At 42.7% G+C, this 26505-nt stretch overlaps 1 protein-coding gene across 17 annotated transcripts; it reads left to right on the plus strand.

Moving 5' to 3' along the window:
* Positions 1 to 8523: 8523 nt before the first annotated feature.
* On the plus strand, positions 8524 to 25905 carry LOC124126640 (serine/threonine-protein phosphatase 6 regulatory ankyrin repeat subunit B-like). Of its 17 annotated transcripts, none has more exons than XM_048396538.1 (9): positions 8524 to 8641; positions 13182 to 13255; positions 18178 to 18468; positions 19000 to 19147; positions 19413 to 19451; positions 19707 to 19720; positions 20923 to 20958; positions 21405 to 21443; positions 21637 to 25904. In XM_048396538.1, the coding sequence occupies exons 2-9, from the start codon at positions 13186 to 13188 to the stop codon at positions 25530 to 25532; spliced, it is 4533 nt and encodes a 1510-aa protein (XP_048252495.1). In that variant the 5' UTR covers positions 8524 to 8641; positions 13182 to 13185; the 3' UTR covers positions 25533 to 25904. The 17 variants fall into 17 exon arrangements, with proteins under 17 accessions (XP_048252495.1, XP_048252505.1, XP_048252506.1 ...); XM_048396548.1 differs by having other exon boundaries at positions 19003 to 19147; positions 21637 to 25903; XM_048396549.1 differs by having other exon boundaries at positions 18184 to 18468; positions 21637 to 25903.
* Positions 25906 to 26505: the final 600 nt, after the last annotated feature.

A 26505-nucleotide genomic window follows, 5' to 3' on the forward strand; every position in this document is an offset into this window, starting at 1 on the left:
CCCACACTTACACCTACTCCATGCCAGCCTGTCCCACAGTGGCAAGCGTCAGGCATTGTTATTACATGAGGGTCCTGATGGGTTTTAATGCTTAACGTAAAACACCCTTCAAACACTGTCGTAAATGTAAAAATCATCTTTTTTTTATTGTAAATGCTTAACGGAAAATACCAAAATATAACTGCTTAACGTCAATGATTAAAAAATTTACTGCTTATCGTAAAATGATTAAAATGGTGAAAAACACAGTCTGTTTTCAAGACCCAAATGCTTCGCCACAGAAAGCAGGCTGCACAACTGACGCAGGGGACCGGTCTATAATGTTTAGCGATTTGAGATTTTACCAGGTATTAAAAATATGAATTGTCCGGATGAAACGAAAACAGAATTAAAAGTCCCATGTCCCGCCATGCCCGATTTAGGAATCGTTTCGCATCGAAATTCCAAATTTAGATTATTTTAATATTTGTTGAAAAATTCATTTGGCATATTTTGTGAAACAAATATGCGACCCCCCACAAAATTGCGACGACTTTATTGGAAAAGAAGAAAAAATACTGCTTATTGAAAAAGTACCCTAAATGTTACCGCTTATTGACCGAACCACTGATCATGACCTTCCGCTCTATTCACTACAACAGGGAGTCTGTGATTGATGTGTGAATGTCGCATGCTTTTATGATTCATTTGCGGAATGTCATTTGCCTGATAAATGAAAAGTCAAATTATATTATGATAATTGTGAACTATATACACCATTCCTGTCTTAATCACGATCGTATGTGTAGCTTGTTTAAAGACATGACAATAACTATATAATGTTAAAGTGTATAATGTATAGGTATATACTCAGAATTACTCTTATTAAACATCATACTCATTATCCATTAAATCACACTCATGAAACACTATGAATACATACCTGCATCTTTCCTTGCAGCTGGATCCCTTCCCATGTCCTCACTCTTCGGACAGTAATTATCGAGTACTTCCTTCTGGGGGTGTAAAATACCCTCCGCAACAGGAATAACGTCATCGTCATTTGCATATTGCTAGCAAACACTTCCTTCATGTTCGGAAAGATGGAAATGTTAAGGTGCCAAATCTGGTGAAGAGACAGTCTGTCATTACAGGCATGACAGGCTTGTGCATAGATGCATTGTCCACTGGAACAACACGTCTTCTTTGAGTTTTCTACAACGTTAATCCTTGATATTCTAACCCACTTGCACAAGCAATAGAACATAATATTGGCAATTAATAATCTGACCTTTCGAGAGGTAGTCCACCATACCATAGAAAACCAACTTCATCTCCGTGTCAGCTGATGGAACAGACGTCGGAGGAGTCGTTAAATGTGTGCACTGCTTTGACTGTAGTTTAGTCTCCGGCTGATGGTGGTGAATCCAATATAATCAAGGGTACAATTAGATCATTGACAATAATAATCAGCTGGGTTGTCTTCAAAACAACAGGAACTCTCAGGAGAGATGGTGAAACAGGTGCTTCCCGAATCTGGAATCTGAAGCCTGGAAACCCAGCGTGCTGAAACACGGTGTGATGCAATGTGCATGCATCAGAATGTTCTTAGCTTGCTCATGAGAGATGTCAACTAAGCTAAGTGACGTGTAGCTGGTAGTCGATCATATATAACCACATCATGCATGTTGTCAACATCTTCCTTTGTAGTTGCAGTTGAATATATTCCAGCTCTTCAAATCTCTCTCCTCCCGTCATGAATTCTGATGCCCACTTCTTAACAGTGACAAAGGAAGGAACACCACAAGACAATTTTCTCCATGTTCATCAACAGATAATACCTTGATGTACCTTGATAATACCGGCTTCATACCTACTTAGTTCTAAGTGACTAGCTTTTGTCCATTTGTATGGAGTCGACGGCATGTCCGCTTTACATGTAGTGCTGTTTAGCTTATCATCATGTATGGACACTATAACGGGGAAGTGATCAGACACATCGAAAGGAGCTGAATCATATATACGTTTCTTGTTGACAGATAGTTGTAGATGTCGAGGTACAAATACATAGTCAATTATGGACGATTGTGTGAAGTTCTTGTTCCTCCATGTCATTAAGTGTCCTACTACTTTACCGCTGTCATAGGAAGATACCATATTCCGCACGGAAAGATAATCTATGAGTAGGCGTGATCGATGCGAGTTTTGATTATTGGTTATGTCTGTGTTGGAGTCGCCGCATAGGATAGTATGACTGGTTTGTGAGAGTTCATCAACAATGTCGAATGTTTCCTTCAATCGTTCTTGATAGGCACACACATTCTTATTGGTAGATGGAAGGAGTGTACAGACCACAGATAGGTCAACATAGTTGGGTCTAGATAGCCTTACAGCAACTACTCCGTCATACCCAGGGACGTACGTCTGTATATCACTGAACGAGTCCTTTTTAACGGCGAGTCGAAAAATGTCTAAGTTCTTTTGGTCAACCAGTGTTCAGAAACAGTTAACACATCACATTTGTTAGCTATGTTTTCAAGGTACTGGTGACTGTACAGTGCACCTCTGGTATTCCAAGTCCCGATGTTCAGCATGATCAGTATTAGGAGCAACCTAAACATGTTCATGGTTACTTATTTCCAGCATCCCGACGCGGGTAGGACACCCATTCGCGGCATTTTACATTCTTTGGCAAAAAATGTTCATTTTCAAGAACTTTATGTGCTGATCCAGTGTCAATGTTGATCCGCAGTGTATATGTTGGGTACATACCGGTCCAGTGTTTCAAAAGTCTGACCATGCTCACATAGACATATTGTTTCTTGGCGTATGCTACAATAGCATCACGAACTACGTCAAAAGGCATATCAGCTTTAATGTTTGACAGTACAAGTCAATTTCTTTTAAAGAAGTAACACCACAAGACAATTTTCTACATGTTCATCAACAGATAATACCTTGATGTTTGATTGAGTTTTAAGCTGAAATGCAGCTCAGAAACATGTACACTAGTGTAGTAAATACATTCAAACTGACAGGCAGTAGTATACAGTGAGTATAACTCGGCATCGTTTGGCCACCCCTCATATAATTAGTGGTGTTTTAGATTTATGATGAGAGTATGTTGATGACCATGGCTTAGTTGTATTTGTTCGGATATTACTGTGTGATATATGATCTAATACTATTTGTGATTTCCCAATACAAACCTTTGCTGCTTATGGTCGCCTATGTGTGTCTGATATGTTTCAAGTGTAACAGGAAACCTAATGCGTGGATCAAACACGGTCCCCGTTATCGCATGGCGTTATCCTGGTTATTGTGAAGGCCATGTTTCACTCCTAATAGTGTCCAGTATTGGGCGAGATGTGTAACCGGTGCACTTACGATCACAGTAAAGGGGACGAGGGAATTCTGATCAAGTGTCCATCAGCCACGACGCCAGTGCTCAGCGAAGGTATCTCAATGTTTCAAATTTGTAGTCAATATATAATGAACCCTCAATATGCATTCTTACGGCTTATCATTATGTGTTCCACGCATATTTGCTTAAGTGCTTAGTCAAACCAGCGGATGCGAATGCGAATAACGTTTCACAACAAGATAATGATATATAATTCCAGATAAAACTACGAATTTATTAAAGCTAAAAAGCATATATTAATTCTTAAATGGATATAATTATCAATAAGCAGCCCGCATTTTATCAGATATGAGCAGCACACTGTAACTTGATAATGCCCTCATATTGCTTGACGACGGGCCGTTATCACGCCTGCTGTTAGGTGACGTCATATTGATGTTCAACAGTAACGTCATCCGGTTTGTTCTATGACGTTTCCAGATTTGTAAAGGTGGGTTAGTGATATTCGTGTTGATTGTAGTAAATGTTTCAATACCGCAATTGTTGTTTATTATATAATGGGTAGGTTTCTCGGCAGAATAAAGCCAACTTTAAAAACGATATCCATTGGGGTCATATGCGGATAGAGATGCAAATATCAAAGGTTAAGTAATGACTACTTTCAGTGTTAATAAACAAACATGGCGTCACCCTTGTCATTTGGCAATCGAGTCAGAATTAACTATCGGGAATCTGGATAAACTACACAGATAATTGCTATCATTGTCAAAAGAACAGTCTAATATACTAAACATCAGTGTCTAACTGTGACGTAGCTAAGACATTTTATAAATTTTGGCATCTTTGGAGATATATATTTCGAAACAATTTTGCAAGGGCACTAGGCCTATCCAAGCGGCATCAATAGCCATATCTGTGCTTGAAGACCTCTGCGGCTTGAAACCTTTTCCACAAACTAAAATAGTTGTATTTGGCCGATATATGTTTGAATTGTTACCTTGTTTCGTTTTGTCGCTGTGTGTACATCTGACTGCACTTCTGACGTTTGCTATCGTGATCGTAACATCCATGTGTATAGACTTGGGGGACTCACCATTGTACCAGGACTGTGTTGTCCTCTGGGCACTGTAGTAATAGTAGTAGTGGTAGTTGTAGTGGTAGTGGCGGAGGTGGTGGTGGTGGTGGTGGTGGTAGAGGTAGTGGTAGTGGTAGTGGTAGTGGTAGTGGTAGTGATAGTGTAGTGGTAGTGGAAGTGGTGTTGGTGTTGGTGTTGGTGTTGGTGTTGGTGTTGGTGTTGGTGGTAGTGGTAGTAGTTGCAATAGGAGTAGTTGTGTTAGTGGTGGTGGTAGTTGTAGTGGTAGTGGTAATAGTATTGGTAGTGGTGGTAGTTGTAGTAGTAGTAGAGGCAGTGGTAGTGGTAGTCGTAGTGGTGGTAGTTGTATTATTAGAAGTAGGGTCAGTGGTAGTGGTGGCAGTAGTAGTAGGAGTAGTAGTGGAAGTAGTGGTAGTAGTAGTAGTAGTTGTAATAGTAGTAGTTGTAGTAGTAGTGTAGTGGTAGAGGTAGAAGTAGTTGTAGTGGTAGTGGTAGTGGTAGTGGTAGCAGTAGCAGTAGCAGTAGCAGTAGTACTAGTAGTAGTACTCTGTCAGTCACGTCGTAGTAGAGATAGTGGTAGTAGTAGTGGTAGTAGTAGTGGTAGCGTTAGTAGTAGTGGTAGTGGTGGTAGTAGTAGTGGCAGTGGTAGTGGTGGTAGTTGTAGTTGTGGTAGGTGTGGTAGTAGCAGCAGTTGTAGTGGTGATAATGGTGGTAGTAGTGGTAGAAGTAGTTGTTGTAGTAGTCGTAGTAATAATAGGAGCAGTGATGGTTGTCGTAGTTGCAATAGTAGAGTTAGTAATAGCTGTCACTGTAGTACCATCCTCACTATATGTTTGTCCTTAGTAATCAATCTCTAGTCACTCTACAATACTCAAAGTGGCGTTATCCATAGACTCTTAACAGGGGAGGCTTCACTTCAAGTCCTATGAGACATGTATTATGTTTGAACCTCTACACGGACCTTGTTGACCTGCGCTGGTTATCGTTAAGAGCTGGAGCATCCGGAGTATAATAGCCCTCGTGCTTGACGCACGACGTCACACAATGTCAGTGTTAGCGCGAGTATACAACAGTGACTGTCTAGATGGGATGCTACTTGAACAGACATGCATTTGGTACTGTCACGTTTCTGTCTAAGTGTTCATTTGTGGCAATGGTTTGGACAATGGGTCATCCATGCAGTCATACCTGGTGTGTTATGCCGTACTATGTTACAAGTATTGTCGACCACATGTCAGCCCATAAAGCACGAAGTACTTATGTACAAAAGATATAATATACGTTACTCCCACTCTGATGTGCTATCGGTATGGTTGTAAACGTGTCTCGCTATGTCTGTATAATATTATGAGTCTCTTTGTTGTCTTCCCAGGAAAGCAAATGTAGTTTATATCACTGTCTTAATAAGGAGCGTTTTCTGTTGTTTCATTAATAATATTGATCCCATGGCTATTTCCAGTGAAGCAAAACGCGATATGTACAGATATTGATTACCAAACGAGTCCCCGTAAGATAACGCTTGTATTACAATGAGTGTATTTCAAAACAAATGGTAATGAAATCTGTTTCTGAGGGTTTAGCAATTTAGTAGGTAATACATAAGGGATGTTTGTACAGGGACTCAGGCGTAAACAGACAAGCAGGGTGTGAAGATTAGGCTTTTAGCAAAGGGAAGCAGGCAGGGGGGGGGGGGGGGGGGGGGGGGGGTCGGGGTAAATAGAGGCTATTGGTACAGAGAAACAGGGTTAAATAGAGGCTGTTAGTACGGGAAGCAGGGGTAAATAGAGGCTATTAGTACAGGGAAGCAGGGGTAAATAGAGGCTATTGGTACAGAGAAGCAGGGTTAAATAGAGGCTGTTAGTATGGGAAGCAGGGGTAAATAGAGGCTATTAGTTCAGAGAAGCAGGGGTAACTAGAGGCTATTGGTACAGAGAAGCAGGGTTAAATAGAGGCTGTAAGTACGAGAAGCAGGGGTAAATAGAGGCTATAAGTACAGAGAAGCAGGGGTAAATAGAGGCTGTTAGTACAGGGAAGCAGGGGTAAATAGAGGCTATTGGTACAGGGAAGCAGTGGTAAATAGAGGCTATTAGTACAGAGAAGCAGGGTTAAATAGAGGCTATCAGTACAGAGAAGCAGTGGTAAATAGAGGCTATAGGTACAGAGAAGCAGGGGTTAAATAGAGGCTATTAGTACAGAGTGAGTGAGTGAGTGAATATGGTTTTACGCCGCTTTTAGCAATATTCCAGCAATATCACGGCGGGGGACACCAGAAATGGGCTTCACACATTGTACCCATGTCGAGAATCGAACCCGGGTCTTCGGCGTGACGAGCGAACGCTTTAACCACTAGGCTACCCGACCGCCCCCTATTAGTACAGAGAAGCAGGGGGTAAATAGAGGCTATTAGTACAGAGAAGCAGGGTTAAATAGAGGCTATTGGTACATGGAAGCAGGGTGAAATAGAGGCTATTGGTACAGGGAAGCAGGCTTAAATAGAGGCTATTAGTACAGAGAAGCAGGGGTAAATAGTGGCTATCGGTTCAGATAAGCAGGGGTAAATAGAGGCTATTGGTACAGGGAAGCAGGGTGAAATAGAGGCTATTAGTACAGAGAAGCAGGGGGTAAATAGAGGCTATTGGCCCAGAGAAGCAGGGGGTAAATATATGCTGCTAGTATAGGCAAGCAGGGGGTAAGTTTATGCTGCGAGTATAGGCAAGCAGGGGGTAAGTATATGCTGCGAGTATAGGCAAGCAGGGGTGAACATACGCTGCTAGTATAGGGAAGCAGGGGGGAAATATATGCTGCTAGTATAGGCAAGCAGGGGGTAAATAGGTGTCGTTATGCTGCTAGTATAGGTAAGCAGGGGGTAAATATATGCTGCTGGTATAGGCAAGCAGGGGGTAACTTTTTATGCTGCTAGTATAGACAGGCAGGGGTAAATATATGCTGCTAGTATTGACACCCATGGGATAAATACTAGTATATGCTGCTGGTATAGGCAAGCAGGGGGTAAGTATGTGACGTTATGCTGCTAGTATAGACAAGCAGGGGGTAAATATATGCTGCTGGTATAGGCAAGCAGGGGGTTAAATATGTGCTGCTACTATAGGCAAGCAAGAAGTAAATATATGCTGCTAGTATATGCAATCATGGGCGTAAATATGTGTTGATGGTGTAGGCAAGCAGGGGGTAAATATATGTTGTTACTATAGGAAGCAGGAGGTAAATGTATACGTCTAGTAAGCAAGCAGGGGGTAAATATACATGTATGCTGCTAGTATATACAACCGGGGATGGGGGATAAATATGTGCTGCTAGTATAGGTAAGCAGGGGTAAATAGCTGACGTTATGCTGCTAGTATAGGCATGCAGGGGTAAATATATGCTGCTTGTATAGGCATGCAGGGGGTAAATATATGCTGCTAGTATAGGCAAGCAGTGGGTAAGTATGTGCTGCTAATATAAGCAAGCGGGAGGTAAATATATGGTGTTACTATAGGCAAGCAGGACGTAAATATATGCTGCTAGCATATGCAATCATGGGGGTTAAATATGTGCTGCTAGTATAGGCAAGCAGGAAGTAAATATATGCTGCTAGTATATGCAATCATGGGCGTAAATATGTGTTGATGGTGTAGGCAAGCAGGGGGTAAATATATGTTGTTACTATAGGAAGCAGAAGGTAAATGTATACGTTTAGTAAAGGCAAGCAGGGGGTAAATATACATGTAGGCTGCTAGTATATACAATCGCGGGGGGGGGGGGGGGGGGGGGGGCGTAAATATGTGCTTCTAGTAAGCAAAGGGTAAATATATGATGTTACTATAGACAAGCAGGTGGTATGCTGTTTTTATAGGCACACAGGGGGGAAATATATGCTGCTAATGGCTATATGCTGGTATAGGCAGGCATGGGTAAATATATGCTGCTAATATAGGCAAGCAGGACGTAAAAATGTGCTGAATAGACTATGAGAAGGCTCCTAATCTCAGATTCCCTATCACAAATTGAATATTGATAGCTACATATCTAGTATATATACAGCTAGCGAAGGTACACGTGACCTGCTTGAGAAGTTAGTCAGTCATGCAGTGACAAGGCATAGAGCCTACATTCACCCTGGTGTATGTATGATACAAGGGGGTCCTGTTCGACAGCCTTAATGGGATACAGAAACACACACATCATGTTCTCCTGTGATGTTGGTAAGCATCTTATGTCATTCGTCGTCATATTGTTTGGTTTCACGTGTTGAATAGTATATACCGCGTGTCTGTATAGTAAAGCATAGCGCAATATACCTGTGGCCTAGATCTGCGGTTGTTCATGCAGTGACACCACAAAGCCTACAAGCCTATGCTATGTAGATTACAAAAGGGAGGTCACCTGATAGGTAGGCTCTCTGTGATATCGGAGACATGTGCATCACAGGGCGTAGCATTGTTTATGATGTTGGTGAGTTGCTTATGTTATTCGTCGTCATTTTTTCGGTTCATGGTTTTGATATGTCATCTCATACAGATTCGGAAGGAATGTCTATCGTAACTGGCGTCACTTGAACGCGTGACCGTCAACAGTAGAAGTTGTAGCAGGATCACTCGGGGTACATGGGGTTTTATGCGTCATTAGGTTTTATACCCCGAGCCAAGTTTTAATATGACATTGTAAAATATTTCAAATAAATTCAAAACTGATAGAAAACAGCTGCGATTGAGCTGAGGTGAGCTTGCGCTAGGTCACGTGACATCCATTTGCTCGCAAAAAGCATGCGTTTTTTTTGCTTTTAAGCGGGGTATAACGGAGTTATTCTGCCTCTCCTTTTCCATCTGCAAATTCACAGAGACAATTGGTGTCATTCAAAACAAGGGAATGAATTGCTATCAATTATATCACTGATGCGTCAAATTTGGAAATGCTCTCCACACGTCTGTCATAATACGTTTTGAAAGCTTTGCTGATGCCTTGATTGTTGTAGCCTTGATCAAACAAGGTTTGATAGTCGCGTGATGCCTTTTGATGTAATGAGCATCGTAGCACGCTCATGGATCACGATGAGAAACAATCAACCAAAATGACCTCTGATCCATTTCACCCATCTTCTGACAAGGATAATTTGCTGGGGACAGAGTCTAACTCGTGCCACCACGTGGTATAGCTGCTGTGTTCTTAGTGATTGACTGGGGCCTGTTGTGGGAGTGGTTCATAGGTTATAGTTCAATAGGTCAAGGCTACGAAGTCTGAGGAGAACATGGTGTGTGTTGTGCAGGAACGTGCTGATCACCAAACCGGTGTCTGCCAGATTATAGACGTGTTTATGAAACATGTCGATGTACAGTAAACTACGGTTATAACGAACACGCTTATAACGAACTGATGGATATAACGAATTCATTTTTTGGTCCCGGCAATTTGCTGTATTTATGCTGTATATATGCTTATAACGAACTACTGGCCGTCCCTTGAGTTTATTTTCGTATTTCGGGCGTCAGACCACCCTGTACAATATACACCACGATCAGGGCCCTGATAGATCGTCGCCGAACACAAGCGGCATATTAAAAACACGCTTGACATGTTTCAGTGTACGAGTCGGTTCACTTCTTCCGGGTAATACTATCATAACAACATGGAGCAGACACTGTTTACCCTCAACGCCCGTTACTGGTTGCTGGGAATGTTCAAACCGTGTACTGAAAATAGCAACCGTCGTAACGGATACGCCCTTATCTTGTTGCTGGGAATGTACACACCGTGTACTGAAGATAGCAACCGTCGTAAAGGATATGCCCTTATCTTGTTCGGGTTGTTTGTGACTTTTGGTATGGTTAAATATAGGAGCATACATGTTATGAATGAAGAAAATACACTATTCTAAAACACTGTCGAACATAGTATTTCGTCACATGCGTTTTCACAAGGCTGTATTTGTAACTTGAACATGTGTGGACAAACACGTTAGGTATGTTTTTTACTGTTTTTATGTAATCTAGATGCCAATTGGGTAATTTTAAATTTGATTTCTCCTTACCTAAGTTATATTTGCAAGGATATGGACAAACATGAGTGAACACTGCATGTGTATTAGAAGTAGACAAAAGAGGTTGGGCAGCGTGCATATGTTTGACAACCATAGGTGACTATTTATCACGTTGTGTGTAAACAGTACGGAAAACGAACCCCACTATACACCGAGTGTGTAAGTAAGTATGGTTTTACGCCACTTTTAGCAATATTCCAGCAATACCATGGTGGGGGCACCATTGTACCCATGTCGGGAATCGAACCCGGGTCTTCGACGTGACGAGCTAACGCTTTAACCACTAGGCTACCCGACCTACCCCTATACACAGAAGACAAACAAACATTACATAGGATACGAATAGGGAAATAGATCACAGCTAGTGTTAATAGTGTAAAAGTGTGGTTTGGCTTTAATAATGTATGGCATGATATACACCTACGTATCGCTCACCAAACAGGTCATCAGATGTAAACAGCTAACAGAAATGTATGTTTGATAGAGATTCTGTCAATGTTGCATCCTGGCGTCCAGGGAACAGTGTTACAGACATCGTGCCTATAATATGTGTTTGATCCAACACACCTACATCATGTGCCGACCCGTGAAGATCCGGGAAAGAATAGATCTTCAGCAACCCATACTTGCCGTAAAAGGCGACCAACGGCTTGGATAATAGGAAGGCTTGGAGCCATACACTATCCGGAGCACAGTGTAAGTCTAGCACTAGGCATTGTAACGGGTGCCATGTGTGCGTGAAGCTATGGCATTGTCTCTGGGTAACTGTTGTGCCAATTCGGCAATGACGCCGGGTGTTGTTGGCACTCTATACCCTCTACCAAAGCAAGCTCCACACCGATATGTCAGGAATACACTGTTGTGCCAATTCGATATGTCAGGAATACACAGAGTACTCCAGTGACGTAAGAAGAAGTCAGCGAATCTCGCCACACACTAAAGCAGTTCTTCAATGACGCCGGTTGCTGTTGGCATTCTATACCCTCTACCAAAGCAAGCTCCACGTCAGGAATACACTATTTTTAATTTTGAATGCAAGCTCTTTGGGTTAACGTCAGTTGTCAGTGTCATATGTGAATGGACGTGTACAATATTTAGTCCATACCAATTGTGTCACACAAAGCTGGGTGACGTCAAGCTTTCATATCACCTCACCTGTTCGAGGCATCAAACTGAGTACCCGTTTATTGGAAGTGTGAATGCTTTGCTCTAGTTGAACAGGAAGCTGGTGAAACTGTTTGCATTGTCTTCGTCGTTACAGAAGTAGGATCAATGGGAAGAATGCGGTAGTTATGTCAGCAATAGTGTGGCTTGGGGCAGTGTTGATGTAAATGCATTTATCTCTCCACCTCTGTATGTTTACTGACGACGGATGAAAGAAGCTCAGACGTTTTGTAGTACGCTCCGTTTGCTTTGGCTGCAGGGAATTGTTGATAACAGTTCTTTGAAAACAAGTGTAGTTGTTGTTTCCACCAGTGTAAATATACAGATATGTCAAATGTATTTATACTCCTTTCAAAATAAACCCCAGTACTTAATTTATCAAAGATTCACTAGATGAGTTCATGCATGATTTCTAAAGTTACTAACTATTAGAGACGATCTCATCTTCTTCCTGTTAAGATGGAATACATTAGAATAATTAAACACACTATTGCCTGAGATGTGTGACACAGATTAACACCGATCTCCATGCTGTGGTAAGTTTCTCACAGAAATTTAGGCATATGTGTGTTTGAGATTGTATGCTGCTTAATTAACCTTTACCTGGGATGTCCGCTGGTTACAGTGACGTCTCTGTAATATCCATATTCAGCATTCATTGCTTTTTAGCTGTTGTTGTCCTTATGGTAAAAAATAATGATCCTTTCATTTAAGGAGGAATCTGATCTGCCGTGTGTTGTCCGTTGTTTCTAGATCTAGACGCTGTATGCTCTATTGACAAACAACATTATTCAGTAGAGTACGGTTATAACAAACGCAAAGGGACAACTAATTTTAGTTCGTTATAACCGTAGTTCGTTATAAGCATATACACATAATAACTACAGCAAATAGTCGGGACGAAACCGTAAGTGCGTTATATCCGTCAGTTCGTTATAAGCGTGTTCGTTATAACCGTAGTTTACTGTATTTGACTGAACAGACAGCAACTGACTCCACTGACAAGAAAAATGTTGTCTTTACGATTTGAACAAGGTTGCTGCCAACGTTCTAGAGCAGTGTTCCCATTATCAGGGTTTACTGGAGCAGACCGCCTCGGGACATACACACGAACATGGAGGGCACGACGACCTCTCCACTAGAGGATAATGTATTATGTTTCAGTTATCAGCTTTTGTTATCAGTAGACTTGCAGAGAAACACAGGCAAACACATGAGGCAAAGGATCGTTGATGCTCTCGATGGCCTCGTGTGACGAGACCTGGCTGCTTCGTTGAGTGAGTGAGTGAGTTGGGTTTAACGCCGCTTTTAACAGTATTCCACTGATATGTCAGCTTAATGTGGGAGGAAAGCCCGAGGTGATGCAGGTCTCAGACGTTTACCACTTCAGTGAAACTCAAGAGCACGGGTATGGTGCTGACGAACCTAGAAACATAATCCGGGCGAACCAGGATTCGAACCCACAATTATAGGTTTCTTGCGTGCCCAACGCCACCCGTTGAGAGAAAACTGAGTTTTACTTTTCTCATGTTTGTTGTTTTCAGACGCATGATGCCGGAGAAGAATGCGGTAGTCTTGTCAGCAACAATGTGGCTTGGGGCAGTTCTCGTGTTAACATGTGAGTACATTAATCTCCTAAAATGTATATGAAGTATTCTTACATGCGATGCAACTGACGATAAATGTAACCACGTGTAATATATATATATATATATATGTTTTAATATAGTCGTCCTCATCGATGTATCAATGTCATGGAAGTTTTATTTTATGTAAAAGCTTAGATCATAGTTTAAGTGCAAAGCATACGTTGTATACTGGGAGGGGCATTGGAACGATTGCAATACTTGAAAACATTGAGAGTACATGATATTCCGGGATTCCATTGGACCAGATGTCATCCATACGCCCATAAGCGTTATTTATCACATGAATGCATTCTAATAGTGACACAGCTGTTGTAACTTCCATGTTACCAGCGGAACACCACACTTACCTCACGTGAATAACATGAGAGTCATGGCTCGTTTGTTCCTTTGTTCATAGAACCAAAGACATGGTTTGGTTTATTGTCATAGACTTGGGACCATCGCTCAGTGAAAACTGCCGGGCTACTTTACATGTTCCAGTTAGATATGTCATGGGGGGCACGGGGGGCCCAGTCGTCTAAGTCGCCGCGATTCGCTGTGCAGATTTGCGTCCCTTGGGCATGCCAGAAACCTAAGATTGTGGGTTCGAATCCAGGTTCGCCCCGATTATGTTTCTAGGTTTGTCAGCACAATACCCGTGCTCGTGGGTTTAACCGAAATGGTAAACGTCTGAGATCTGCATCACTTTTGGCTTTTCTCTCTCATTAAGCTAACACGCCGTGATATAACTGGAATACTGTTAAAAGCGGCGTTAAGCCAAAATCGCTCACTCACTATGTATGTCAGTCTACTTTACAGCCTACACTATTGATGAATCACATCCTGCTGAAGTTTCATATTCATGGTCACGTGTTGTTGTGAGTTGACTATTTCCGCATCAAGTGACAATGTTGATTTAATTGAGGACAAGTTATAGTTCACATGATTCAGGAAACGGAATCCATTGCTGTCTTGTTGTCATCCCACACACACATCGCGAGTCATGGGCAATGTGTAGTTTCAGTTTGGAGGAAAGCAGGTTAGAGTTTGAGTAGGTTAGAAATACGGATAATATAACCAGCCTGACTCGAGGGATTAAAATGAAGTGCGTGGGGATTACACACATCACATCGTCATTAACCTTATGTACCTGTGTGTATCCTGGCAAGTGATGGTTGACCTATAGCAGTAGAAACCTCCACAGAAGGCCACACTGGGTTGACCTATAGCAGTAGAAACCTCCACAGAAGGCCACACTGGGTTGACCTATAGCAGTAGAAACCTCCACAGAAGGCCACACTGGGTTGACCTATAGCAGTAGAAACCTCCACAGAAGGCCACACTGGGTGAACCTATAGCAGTAGAAACCTCCACAGAAGGCCACACTGGGTGAACCTATAGCAGTAGAAACCTCAACAGAAGGCCACACTGGGTTGACCTATAGCAGTAGAAACCTCCACAGAAGGCCACACTGGGTGAACCTTTGAACGCTGAATGAAAGTATGAGCGTTATTTAAAGTGCTGATTTAATAATTATTTCGCAAGTATTCATCAGACTTATCGTAGGAGTGTGCAGAAGTACAGGCATCAAACCCCGTATACAGTGTGTAGAAGTACTCGCCATATATGCGTGGATAGTGTGTAGAAGTACTCGCCTCATATGCGGGGATAATGTGTAGAAGTACTCGCCTTATATGCGGGGATAGTGTCAGGAAGTACTGGCCTCACACCTCGGGTACAGTGTGTACAAGTACTGGCCTTACATCTCGGGTACTGTGTGTAGAAGTACTGGCCTTACACCCTGTGTACAGTGTGTAGAAGTACCGGCCTTACACCCTGTGTACAGTGTGTAGAAGTACAAACCCTACATCTCGGGTACAGTGTGTACAAGTACTGGCCTTACATCTCGGGTACAGTGTGTAGAAGTACTGGCCTTACACCCTGTGTACAGTGTGTAGAAGTACTGGCCTTACACCCTGTGTACAGTGTGTAGAAGTACAAACCCTACATCTCGGGTACAGTGTGTACAAGTACTGGCCTTACATCTCGGGTACAGTGTGTAGAAGTACTGACCTTACATTTCGGGTACAGTGTGTAGAAGTACTCGCCTTACGTCTCGGGTACAGTGTGTAGAAGTACTGGCCTCACACCTCGGGCACAGTGTGTAGACGTACAAGCCTTACATCTCGGGTACTGTGTGTATAAGTACTGGCCTTACATATCGGGTACTGTGTGTAGAAGTACTGGCCTCACACCTCGGGCACAGTGTGTAGACGTACAAGCCTTACATCTCGGGTGATGTGTGTAGAAGTACTCGCCTCACATCTCGGGTACAGTGTGTAGAAGTACTGGCCTTACATCTCGGGTACTGTGTGTAGAAGTACTGGTCTCACGACTCGGGTACCGTGTGTAAAAGTACTGGCCTCATACCTCGGGTACAGTGTGTAGAAGTATTCGCCATACTTCTCGGGTACTGTATGTAGAAGTACTGGCCTTACATCTCGGGTACTTTATGTAGAAGTATTGGCCTTACATCTCGGGTACTGTGTGTAGAAGTACTGGCCTCACGCCTCGGGTACATTGTGTAGAAGTGCTCGCCTTACGTCTCGGGTACATTGTGTAGAAGTACTGGTCTCACGACTCGGGTACCGTGTGTAAAAGTACTGGCCTCATACCTCGGGTACAGTGTGTAGAAGTACTCGCCATACTTCTCGGGTACTGTATGTAGAAGAACTCGCCTTACATCTCGGGTACTGTATGTAGAAGTACTGGCCTCACGCCTCGGGTACTGTGTGTAGAAGTACTGGCCTCACATCTCGGGTATTGCGTGTAGGAGTACAGGCGTCACACCTCGGATACAGTGTGTAGGAGGACATACCTAACACCTCGGGGACAGTGTATAGGAGTACAGGCCTCACACCTCGTGTACAGTGTGTAGGAGTACAGGCCCCACACAACGGAACAGTGTGTAGGAGTACAGGCCTCACACCTCGGGTACAGTGTGTAGGAGTACAGGGCTCACACAACGGAACAGTGTGTAGGGTACAGGCCTCACACCTTGGTTTCAGTGTGTAGGGGTACAGGCTAACCACCCTGGGTACGGTGTGTTTGATTGCAGGCCTTACACCTAGGATACAGTGTGTAGGAGTACAGGGCTTACACCTCGAGTACAGTGTATAGGAGTACAGGGCTCACACAACGGAACAGTGTGTAGGAGTACATGCCTTACACCTCGGACACAGTGTGCATGAATACAGGCTAACCACCCTGGGTACGCTGTGTTGGACTGCAGGCCTTACACCTGGGATACAGTATGTAGGAGTACAGGTCTGACACCTCGGATACAGTGTATAGGAGTACAGGCCTCACACCTCGGGTACTGTGTGTAGGAGTACAGGCCTCACACCTCGGATACAGTGTATAGGAGTACAGGCCTCACACCTCGGATACAGTGTATAGGAGTACAGGCCTCACACCTCGGGTACTGTGTGTAGGAGTACAGGTCTGACACCTCGGATACAGTGTATAGGAGTACAGGCCTCACACCTCGGATACAGTGTGTAGGAGTACAGGCCTCACACCTCAGATACAGTGTGTGGGAGTACAGGCCTCACGACTCGGATACAGTGTGTAGGAGTACAGGCCTCACACCTCGGATACAGTGTGTAGGAGTACAGGGCTCACACAACGGAACAGTGTGTAGGAATACAGGCCTCACAAATCGGGTACTGTGTGTAGGAGTACAGGCGTCACACCCCGGTCACAGTGTGTAGGAGTACAGGCCTCACACCTCGGATACAGTGTGTAGGAGTACAGGCCTCACACCTGGGATACAGTGTGTGGGAGTACAGGCCTCACACCTCGGATACAGTGTGTAGGAGTACAGGCCTCACACCTCGGATACAGTGTGTAGGAGTACAGGGCTCACACAACGGATACAGTGTGTAGGAGTACAGGCCTCACACCTCGGATACAGTGTGTGGGAGTACAGGCCTCACACCTCGGATACAGTGTGTGGGAGTACAGGCCTCACACCTCGGATACAGTGTGTGGGAGTACAGGCCTCACACCTCGGGCACAGTGTGTAGGAGTACAGGCCTTACACCTCGGGTACAGTGTGTATGAGTACAGGCGTCACACCTCGGGTACAATGTGTTAGAGTACAGGCGTCACACCTCGGGTACATATCGGGTTTCACCGAAGTGGTAAACGTCTGAGACCCGCATCACTTCAGGCTTTCCTCCCATATTAAGCTGACACGCCGCTATATAACTGGAATACTGCTAAAAACGGCGTTAAACCCAACCCACTCACTCACTAGGATATGTAGGATTATCTGCCAAAATTAAACAAATGGTAAATCATTCTACTGTCATTCACGCGAGGTAATTCTGAAACTCTGCTGGTAATATGGAAGGCGTTACAACAACTGTAGCACGATGAAACCCTGCCTGACAAGTATTCTCCATGTTTCTCCCTGGTCATTTCCTTGTGTATTGTAATAGTTCACGATGTCCTTCACAGTATAAGGTTATGTTTTGCACTTAAACTACGATCTAAGTTTCATCATTCTCCTCCATGACATTGGTACATTGATTAGGACGTCTATATTTATAAACCCGTGAAGATCCGGGGAAAAATAGGTCTTCAGCAACCAATGTTTGCCGTAAGTGGCGGCAGACGAGATGGGGAGGTCAGGCTTGCTGTCTTGGATGATACATGTCATCGTATCTCACTTAAGGATCACTATGTCAATCACTGGATTGTCTGGTCCAGACTCGATTATTTACAGACCGCCATCAAAGCAGCAAAGAAACGAACAAACAAACGAACCTTATTTCATATATTTTACGAAGTATTTCTTAACAGTGAGTCGACTGTTTAAGATTAAAGTTCATTCTTCCCTATGTAATTTCAGCATCACAAGTGTATGGACAGACGAATTGTGTATGGGGAAGATGGGGAGATCAGTGCGAAAAAGCCTGCCCTGAACGTTGTATTGTCAATGAAGCCAGGAATCTCCAGCACTGCCACAAGTTGACTGGGAAGTGTTCTGAGGGATGCATGCGTGGGTGGCATGGCGATATGTGTGTTCTACCTTGTAGCAGCCACTGCGAAAAGAACACATGCAACCGGCAGAATGGTCTGTGTAGTTTTGGCTGTGATGGAACCTACAGAGGAGACTTCTGCAATATCACAACAGGTGGGGATGTCTACTGTGTCATTCGGGACTTGCATGTTCTTAAAAGTTAGCGAGTTTGGTTTGCTGTTGCTGTGAATATTATTAGAGTCATATCACGGCGTGTCAGCTTGATGTGGAGACGCCCATCACTTTGGAGAAAACTTTGAGTATGAGTATGGTACTGTCAAAACTAGAAATATACACCAGGGTTCAACTATCATAGTTTTCTGTGAAGCCTCCGGAATATGCCTTGGACGACAGGTCACCGGTACAATTATATGAATGTTTTCTTTTGATATTACAATTTGACAAGGAAATATGAATTAATTAATGAGCTGCCGGTCACAAATAAGTACAAAAGCAAATTTGACATTAGACTGGGGTTGGCATATGTTCAAAAAAGAACTTGAAAGCAATACCCCGGCTTTGATCACATTTACAACATGCTTCGATTAACATGCTGGATATGTAAAATATTGTTTCATAATAATAATTATAATAATATTTGATTGACCTTAGATTTGTAAGTTATTTTTGTTTTGTTTTCATAAGTAGTGGTTTCAACGCACTCAACGTCACCGACACCACGGGCATCTACACCTAGGCCTGGGAAATACACGGACCTAGTCGTGATTATTGTCCCCATCATCATCATCATCATAATCTGCCTTGTCACAGTCGTAGTGGTGGCATTTATAGTGTGAGTGTAGACCTGACAGAATAACGCATTCATAAATAACGGTGTGGCTATTCACGAGATACACTTTACCCAGATCTTCACGGTCGAAATTTCATTCCTATCCGTTGGTATTATACGAAACAATTGTTTTATTAATGAAGGGAATATTCCGTGTTCTTGATTTTTTACCAATATCACAGCTACGAGGAAAGATATTAATATTTAAGCACTTCATTCATCATTAAAATTGAATTTCAGCAGCTCTAATAATTGTGATTCTTTGCAGAAGAAAACGGAAAAAGAGAAGAAAAAACGGCGATGGCAGGTAATACTATGACCAATGATTATGCAAAGATATCACGTCACGAAGGCTAAAATATCTCATAAAATATCACCACTCAAGTTTAGTTTCTGATATAACATACATCGTGCATGGTATGCATCATCGGAATATGTAGCCGGGATAAGAGACCAGTATTCCCTGATATTATGTTTTACTTCACTGATTGTATGTGTAACACAAGAGTCATCCATCCATTGTAGTATCCATTGTAGTTGGGAACTTTGTTTTTGTTCACAGGTCCCCGGAAGACAGTAAGTACATTAAAGTAACTTGAATATTGCTTAACTGTACACTGGGCATATATGTTCACATATAATAGTTGCGGCCCTCAAGACAGTTATTGGTTAATGTCTTCAGCGTCAGCGCAAATTAAATCATAACCTTGATATTATATTGATGTCATAAGACACTCTAAGTTGATCTGAAACTTTAACAGTGGGTATGTATATTGGGACGAGATGCAACTTGTGTACTAGGGTTAGTTGGTAGCATCAAGCCAAACTTGCATACCATAGACTGATGCTATCAAAACATATTCTGAGCCATATGCAAACACGTTTTAGCAGATGTAGTTGTACTACACATCGGTATCATTTGATCTTTTCAAAGTTATGAACTGTATTCCTTGGCATTAATTTTCATCGCATTACTTTGTTTCAAGTGGGTGAATACAAGTGATAGTGCTACTTTTACGTGTACCCTGATACACTGTTTCATTTAGTTTATGGGTACTCTGATTCTTGTTGTGTCACATTGGTCATTATAAGTGGTAGTAGCACTTGTATGCGTTTGCTGATAATTTTGTTTCACATTGGTAAATCTAAGTGATAGCTCTGCTTTTTATATGTCCACTGATGCCTTTTGAGGTGAGGTGAACTGGGGATTGAACCTCGCGTTTGCACGTAAATTGTTGCACGTACATGTATGGAGCAATGTACATTCACGTGCGTTCTTACATGTACGTCCGTCTGCGAGTACAGTTTCGTGAGTCTGTTATAGTGCTGGCCAACTGAGATACAACGTTAAATTTTAACATGAATACCACGTTCAGGTGGAGTATACTGCCCCAAGCCCACCGTCCTTGTTTTGTGCCCTTAGTGTCTAGTGTCAGGCAGAGTAACGCAAGTACCAACGTATAACACAGTTTGGTTATGACTAGGACAGGGATCGTACCACCGACCTTCTGTTGGACCACCGACGCTTTACCATGTGGGAATGAATCACCATAATGAACTATTCAACATCAAATTGAACTTAATGACTACACCGGCTTTTGGGATACCCCTGGTGTATAACCTTGTGAATGCATTTTATCTGACCTGGGTATATAGTAGTTCTAATAATGTGCTCATATTTTTTTCCGGATAACATCTCGTATTCCACTACAGGTATATAGTGTATAGCCAATTGTTCAGTAAAGGTATATCTGATCTGGACATATTCTATGTTTTAGTTCCCTTAATGGAAAGAAGTAGAGCGGCCTTTGGCAGTGAGTATAAATCATACCATAGGTCACCTTGATATTAATCACTTGCTTGATAAAAGTAGCAGAAACTACAAAGTATAATACAAATAAGTTGGTTTTACACAGAACGTGTCTTGGCGTCTGTCAGTTTGCGGAATTCCATTACCTAGTATCACTAGTTCATACACAAACAATGATTGAATCAAGTAGACCAAAACTGTATCATAAGCAGAAACAATAAGATCGACAGACATAATTGTTCACGGAGATCAATCAACATTCCTCGAAAGTGACAAAACCAACAATGACACCCTACATACGTGTGTAGCGCTATATATACGTACATGGTCCTCTTTTTGCTTTAAGTGTATATTTTGACAAGGGCATTCTGTAGTCATACATCACCACATTCGTTTTTCTGAACTGTACATGAGTAGGTATGTCAGCTGTGGTTCTTATTTTTTTACCAGAATTGGGACATGGTCTGGATGAACAACGCATGGAGCCAGGTACATACAAACTGCTTTTCACACTGTAGCATGAATTATAACAATTGTATTGAACAACGTACATATATCCAAATCAAATGTGATATAAACTGTAATGACAATATAAATAACATTGATATACTAATCTCACTTACTTGATGTCTATTATTTACATTTCAATTGTCTTTACATAATCGTGTTTCTTCCTGTACAGATCCAATTGACCGAGAGATAAACAATACACGAACATTGTTTGTGGAAACTGAAAACTTTAAGAAAGTGAGAGAAATGTTGGAGACGTTCCATCATGTGACCATCAGTGGTGCTCCGGGTGAAGGTAAAACATCCATGGCCCTGATGCTGGGAGCTGAATACAGGAAGCAGGGGTATGAGCTGGTACTGGTTGATGATCTCGCACAAGTAAACTTGTCTGACTGGCAAGGCCATGATGTATGTGTGATATTTGATGACATATTTCAGAAGGCAGGGTCCCATATGGATGTGCCTCGTTTTAAACACCTTCTGTATGACCTCCATCTGTACCTAGCACAGTGCAAGGACAGGTCTGAGAGACGATATGAGAGTATGCAGCAGGAGTCGGGAGAGGAAGAAAGAAGAGACAATCAGTCAGACATGTACCTCATATTCACCACAGAAACCTCCGCACTAGAACATGCAATGTTAAAACTTGAAGGTCATCCAATTTGGTTTTTCAATAACTCTGCAAAAGCATTATTGTCTTACACACCGGAGGAGAAGAAAGAAATATGGATGAAACATAAACACCATTACAAATGCAAAGCAGAAGTGGATGAGATCGAACTTGGTGCATGTGATGAACAAACTGTTGGATTTCCTCTTATTTGCAAATTGTTCTCCAGTTATGCTGCCTTTCAAGAACAAGATGAAACGTTTTGGGAACATCCTGTATTCTATCTTAAACGGGAACTTGATACAGTGATTAATAGAAGGGATGACCACTCAGCTGCCCTAATCCTGGTGCTCCTGTGTGACGGGCAGCTGAACCTAAGTCAGCTGGAGACTGAATCTGACAACCCAGACCTGGATGTCCACATCAAGGCAGCTCTGTCCTTTGTGAAGACATCAACCAGACAAGATGTAGATGAGGCTGTCAGAAGTTTATGTGGTTCGCTTTTGACAGAAGGAAACTTAATAACATTTTCCCATTCAATGATTTATGATGTCTGTGCTTCTGTCTTGTTTAGTATTGATCCAGAATTTATCCGTAAACATTGCAGTATTAAGTTCCTCTTTGAGCATGTACAGGATCAGCAAGCAGACATGGCTGCCGTCGAAACACACCAGCTCATTATTCCTTTCTCAGGGGCCTACAGTGAAACCATTGTTGACAGAATGGCTGATTATCTTGCCAGTGGGGCTTTAAGTGAATACATCATGCATCCCATATATAAAAGGAAAGAAATAGCTGACAAATTATCTCAAATGATTAAAGATCCCACTTCTCTGTCTCATGATGATATGCACAACATCTTCCATTGTGTATGCTTCAATGGGAACAATAATATCCTGAAGCAACTTGTTCCTCACTGTGACATCAATAGACGTGGGTTGAATGGTTGGACGCCTGCTATGTTCGCAGTTGTCTCCGGACAGATGGAAAGTTTGAAACTCCTGGTGAAACACAAAGCTGATATAGAACTATGTGACAGCAACAACAACAGCCTATTACATTTGGCCATTGAGAATGGAACAACTGCCAGTGTAGAATATCTACTTAAAGAACATAAAATTGACATCAACACTCGAGGAATGCATGGCTGGACACCACTTGTGTGTGCAGTGTTTGCTGGGAAGAAGGATGTTTTGGATGTTCTTTTGAAACACAAAGCTGACAATAGATTAAGAGATACCAACATCAGGAATGCGATACATCTGGCATGTGAGTGGGGAGGAAATTCCATTGTGGGACATCTTCTGCCATTCACGGATGTGAATTCCCATGGAAAACATGGTCACACACCAATAATGTGTTCAGTATCATCTGGAAAGAAGAAAACATTCGACCTTCTTTTGACAAAGAATGCAGACATCAACCTGACTGATGATGACAACAACAGCATCCTTCATGTGGCTTGCCAGCCGGATAATACATCTATTTTAGAGTATCTACTTACACAGCTTGACATCAATAGGCCGGGAAAACATGGCTGGACACCAGTTATGAAGGCAGCTGTGAATGGCAGGAAGGATGTATTTGACCTGCTTGTGAAAGAGAAAGTGAATATTGAACTGACTGATGACAGTGGTAACAATCTCCTCCATCTTGCATGTCACAGCGGAAATGCCTCCATTGTGAAATACCTACTCCCACAGTTTAACATCAACAGTCGTGGAGGCAATGGCTGGACGCCAGTGATGTTTGCGGCTGTCAATGGAGACAGTGATGTGTTCCGCCTGCTTGTGTCAAATGGTGCTGATCTCTCCCTGGAAGATGACTACAACAACTCTGTATTTCATTTAGGATGTATCGGAGGAAACAGAACCATAGTGAAAGATCTACTGCCAAAAGCTGATAAGAACAGTCAGGGAAACCTTGGGAGAACAGGGGTTATGAAGTCTGCTTGGGCAGGCAATGCCGATGTTTTCACACTTCTTGTGGGAAAGAAAGCTGATCTCACAACAATTGATGATAACAATGATACCATACTTCACCTTGCCAGTCAGGGTGGGAATTGCTCAATTGTGAAATATCTGATAGGGGGAAAGTTTGAGATAAATTGTCGTGGAAAAGACGATTTGACAACTTTGATGTCTGCAGCCTGGTCTGGAAAGAAAGATGCGTTTGAACTTATTTCTTCAAGGGAAGCTTCCATGTCCCTTTTCAATGAATATCGTGACACAATCCTCCACTTGGCATGTGAAGGGGGAAATATATCCATTGTAGAATCACTTCTGTCAAAAGTAGATGTTAACACTCGGGGAAAGAATGGTCGGACTCCAGTCATGGTTGCAGCATTGGTTGGGAAGAAGGATGTGTTTGACTTTCTGGTTTCAAAGAAAGCTGATCTCACACTGCCTGATGACTACAGTAACACCATTCTTCATCTTGCATGCCGGGGTGGAAATACGTTCATCATAGAGCATCTCATACCACTGTTTGACATGAACAGACCTGGAGAAGATGGATTGACACCATTAATGATGGGAGCTCTCAGTAGGAAGAAGGAAGCTTATGATCTGATTACAAGTAATGGGGGTAATCAATCATTAACGGCCTCTGAAAATGATATTGTTCTTCATGCAGCCTGTCTTGGGGGTAATCTAGCCATTGTTAAGGAGGTGATTGACAGCTTTGACATCAACACCAGGGGAAGGAATGGCGAGATTCCTCTGATGCGAGCAGTCTGTGGAGGCCACATTGCTGTCTACAGATATTTGATGTCCCGTGGTGCTGACCATACTCTGGTGGACAATGACGGACACACTCTACTACATCTTGCATGTCATCACGGACAGCTTGCAATGTTGAAACATATCATAGCTGATTTTGATGTCAACTCAAAGGACAATATGGGCCTCACAACCGTCATGACGGCTGTACTGCACAGAAAAGCTGCAGTTGTCAAATACCTGACCAGTAGAGGAGCGGATCTGACTTCAGTTGACAACACGGGAGACGATGCCCTTACTCTCGCCCTGAAACTCGGTAACAGACAAATCATAAAACAACTGGACAGAAAACAAGTCAAACAAGTGGCACCGTGGAATGAGCTAATGAAGTCCCTGGTCAGGGGTGAAGTAGTATTCCTGAAGACCTACAGTCGAGGGAGTACTGACCTGGTTCAGACAGATCAGGATGGAGACAGTTTACTACATCTGGCCTGTCGAGGAGGGAACAGACTATGTGTGGAGTATCTGCTCCCATCCTATGACGTCAATGTCCGTGGTCGCCATGGCTGGACACCGGTGATGATGGCGGCTGTGTGTGGACATGCTGATGTCTTCCGGCTACTGGTGGATCATGAGGCAGATCTCTTCCTGGAATCACCCACAGGGGAAAATATGCTCACACTGGCGCGGCGTGGAAACAACAAAGAAATAATCACACAAATAGAGAAACATGATTAGAATGAAAGTATTCCATGAACATTAAATCTGAGCAAAGTATTGAATTCTTCATTTATATTGAACTTACATCTCCATATTTTTTTTACAATAACGAATGGAAAGGAGAGTGACAGACCCATGGCATAACGTCACAGCGACAAATCCGCCTGTGTTTCCTTGTTTGTTGGAAGCATGATACTCACATATGTGTTTATGTGAACAGCACACATTGATTGCTTTGCGATCAGGTGCTACACAATCGCGTTTGTCAACCGTAAATAATAATGGTTATGCAATGCCACGACTTGCGGAAAGTCAACGTTCATGCGCGGATGGTATTGGGTGTCAGGCCCTGTGGTCTCGTGGTAGAGCGTCCGCTCGGAGATCGGGAGGTGGGGGGTTCGATCCCCGGCCGCCCGCGTCATTCCAAAATATGTTAAAATAGTGTATTTGTTGTTACCCTGTCTGGCGCTCGGCATTAAGGGGCTAAAACAAGGACTGGTCGGTTCGGAGTCAGTATACTATGCCTGAGTAGGGTATTCAATTTAAACTGCAGCATGGTATCTCAGTGGGCCAGCACTATAAAATCGGACTAAGCAGCCACACACGATCATGCACGTCGCCATATAAGTGCAATTACCCTGAACGCGTCGTTAAACCCAATGTCACCGCACCTCACCACACATTTGGCACAACACCTTATTTCGCTCTATGTATGTCTTGAACTATTTGTATGCTGTTCAATTGGATCACTCATGTGCATGTAAATATGTCTTGGGGTAATGTACGGAGAGTGTGTGCAATTTGTTATGTTATACTTATTGTTGAAAGTCATTTTGAGATACACATGCGCTGTTTAACTACTAGAAACAAAGGCCACTCGCATTTTTCACAGTCCTATTGATTTCAAGATTTATAGTATTACTCGGATACCAATTGCTCTTAGATATTAGTTGAACCATTTTAAAATACCATGAAAATGCCTACCAAGTGA

This window comes from Haliotis rufescens, unplaced genomic scaffold (assembly GCF_023055435.1).
Source record: "Haliotis rufescens isolate VD_foot unplaced genomic scaffold, xgHalRufe1.0.p SCAF_150, whole genome shotgun sequence".
NCBI lineage: Eukaryota > Metazoa > Mollusca > Gastropoda > Lepetellida > Haliotidae > Haliotis > Haliotis rufescens.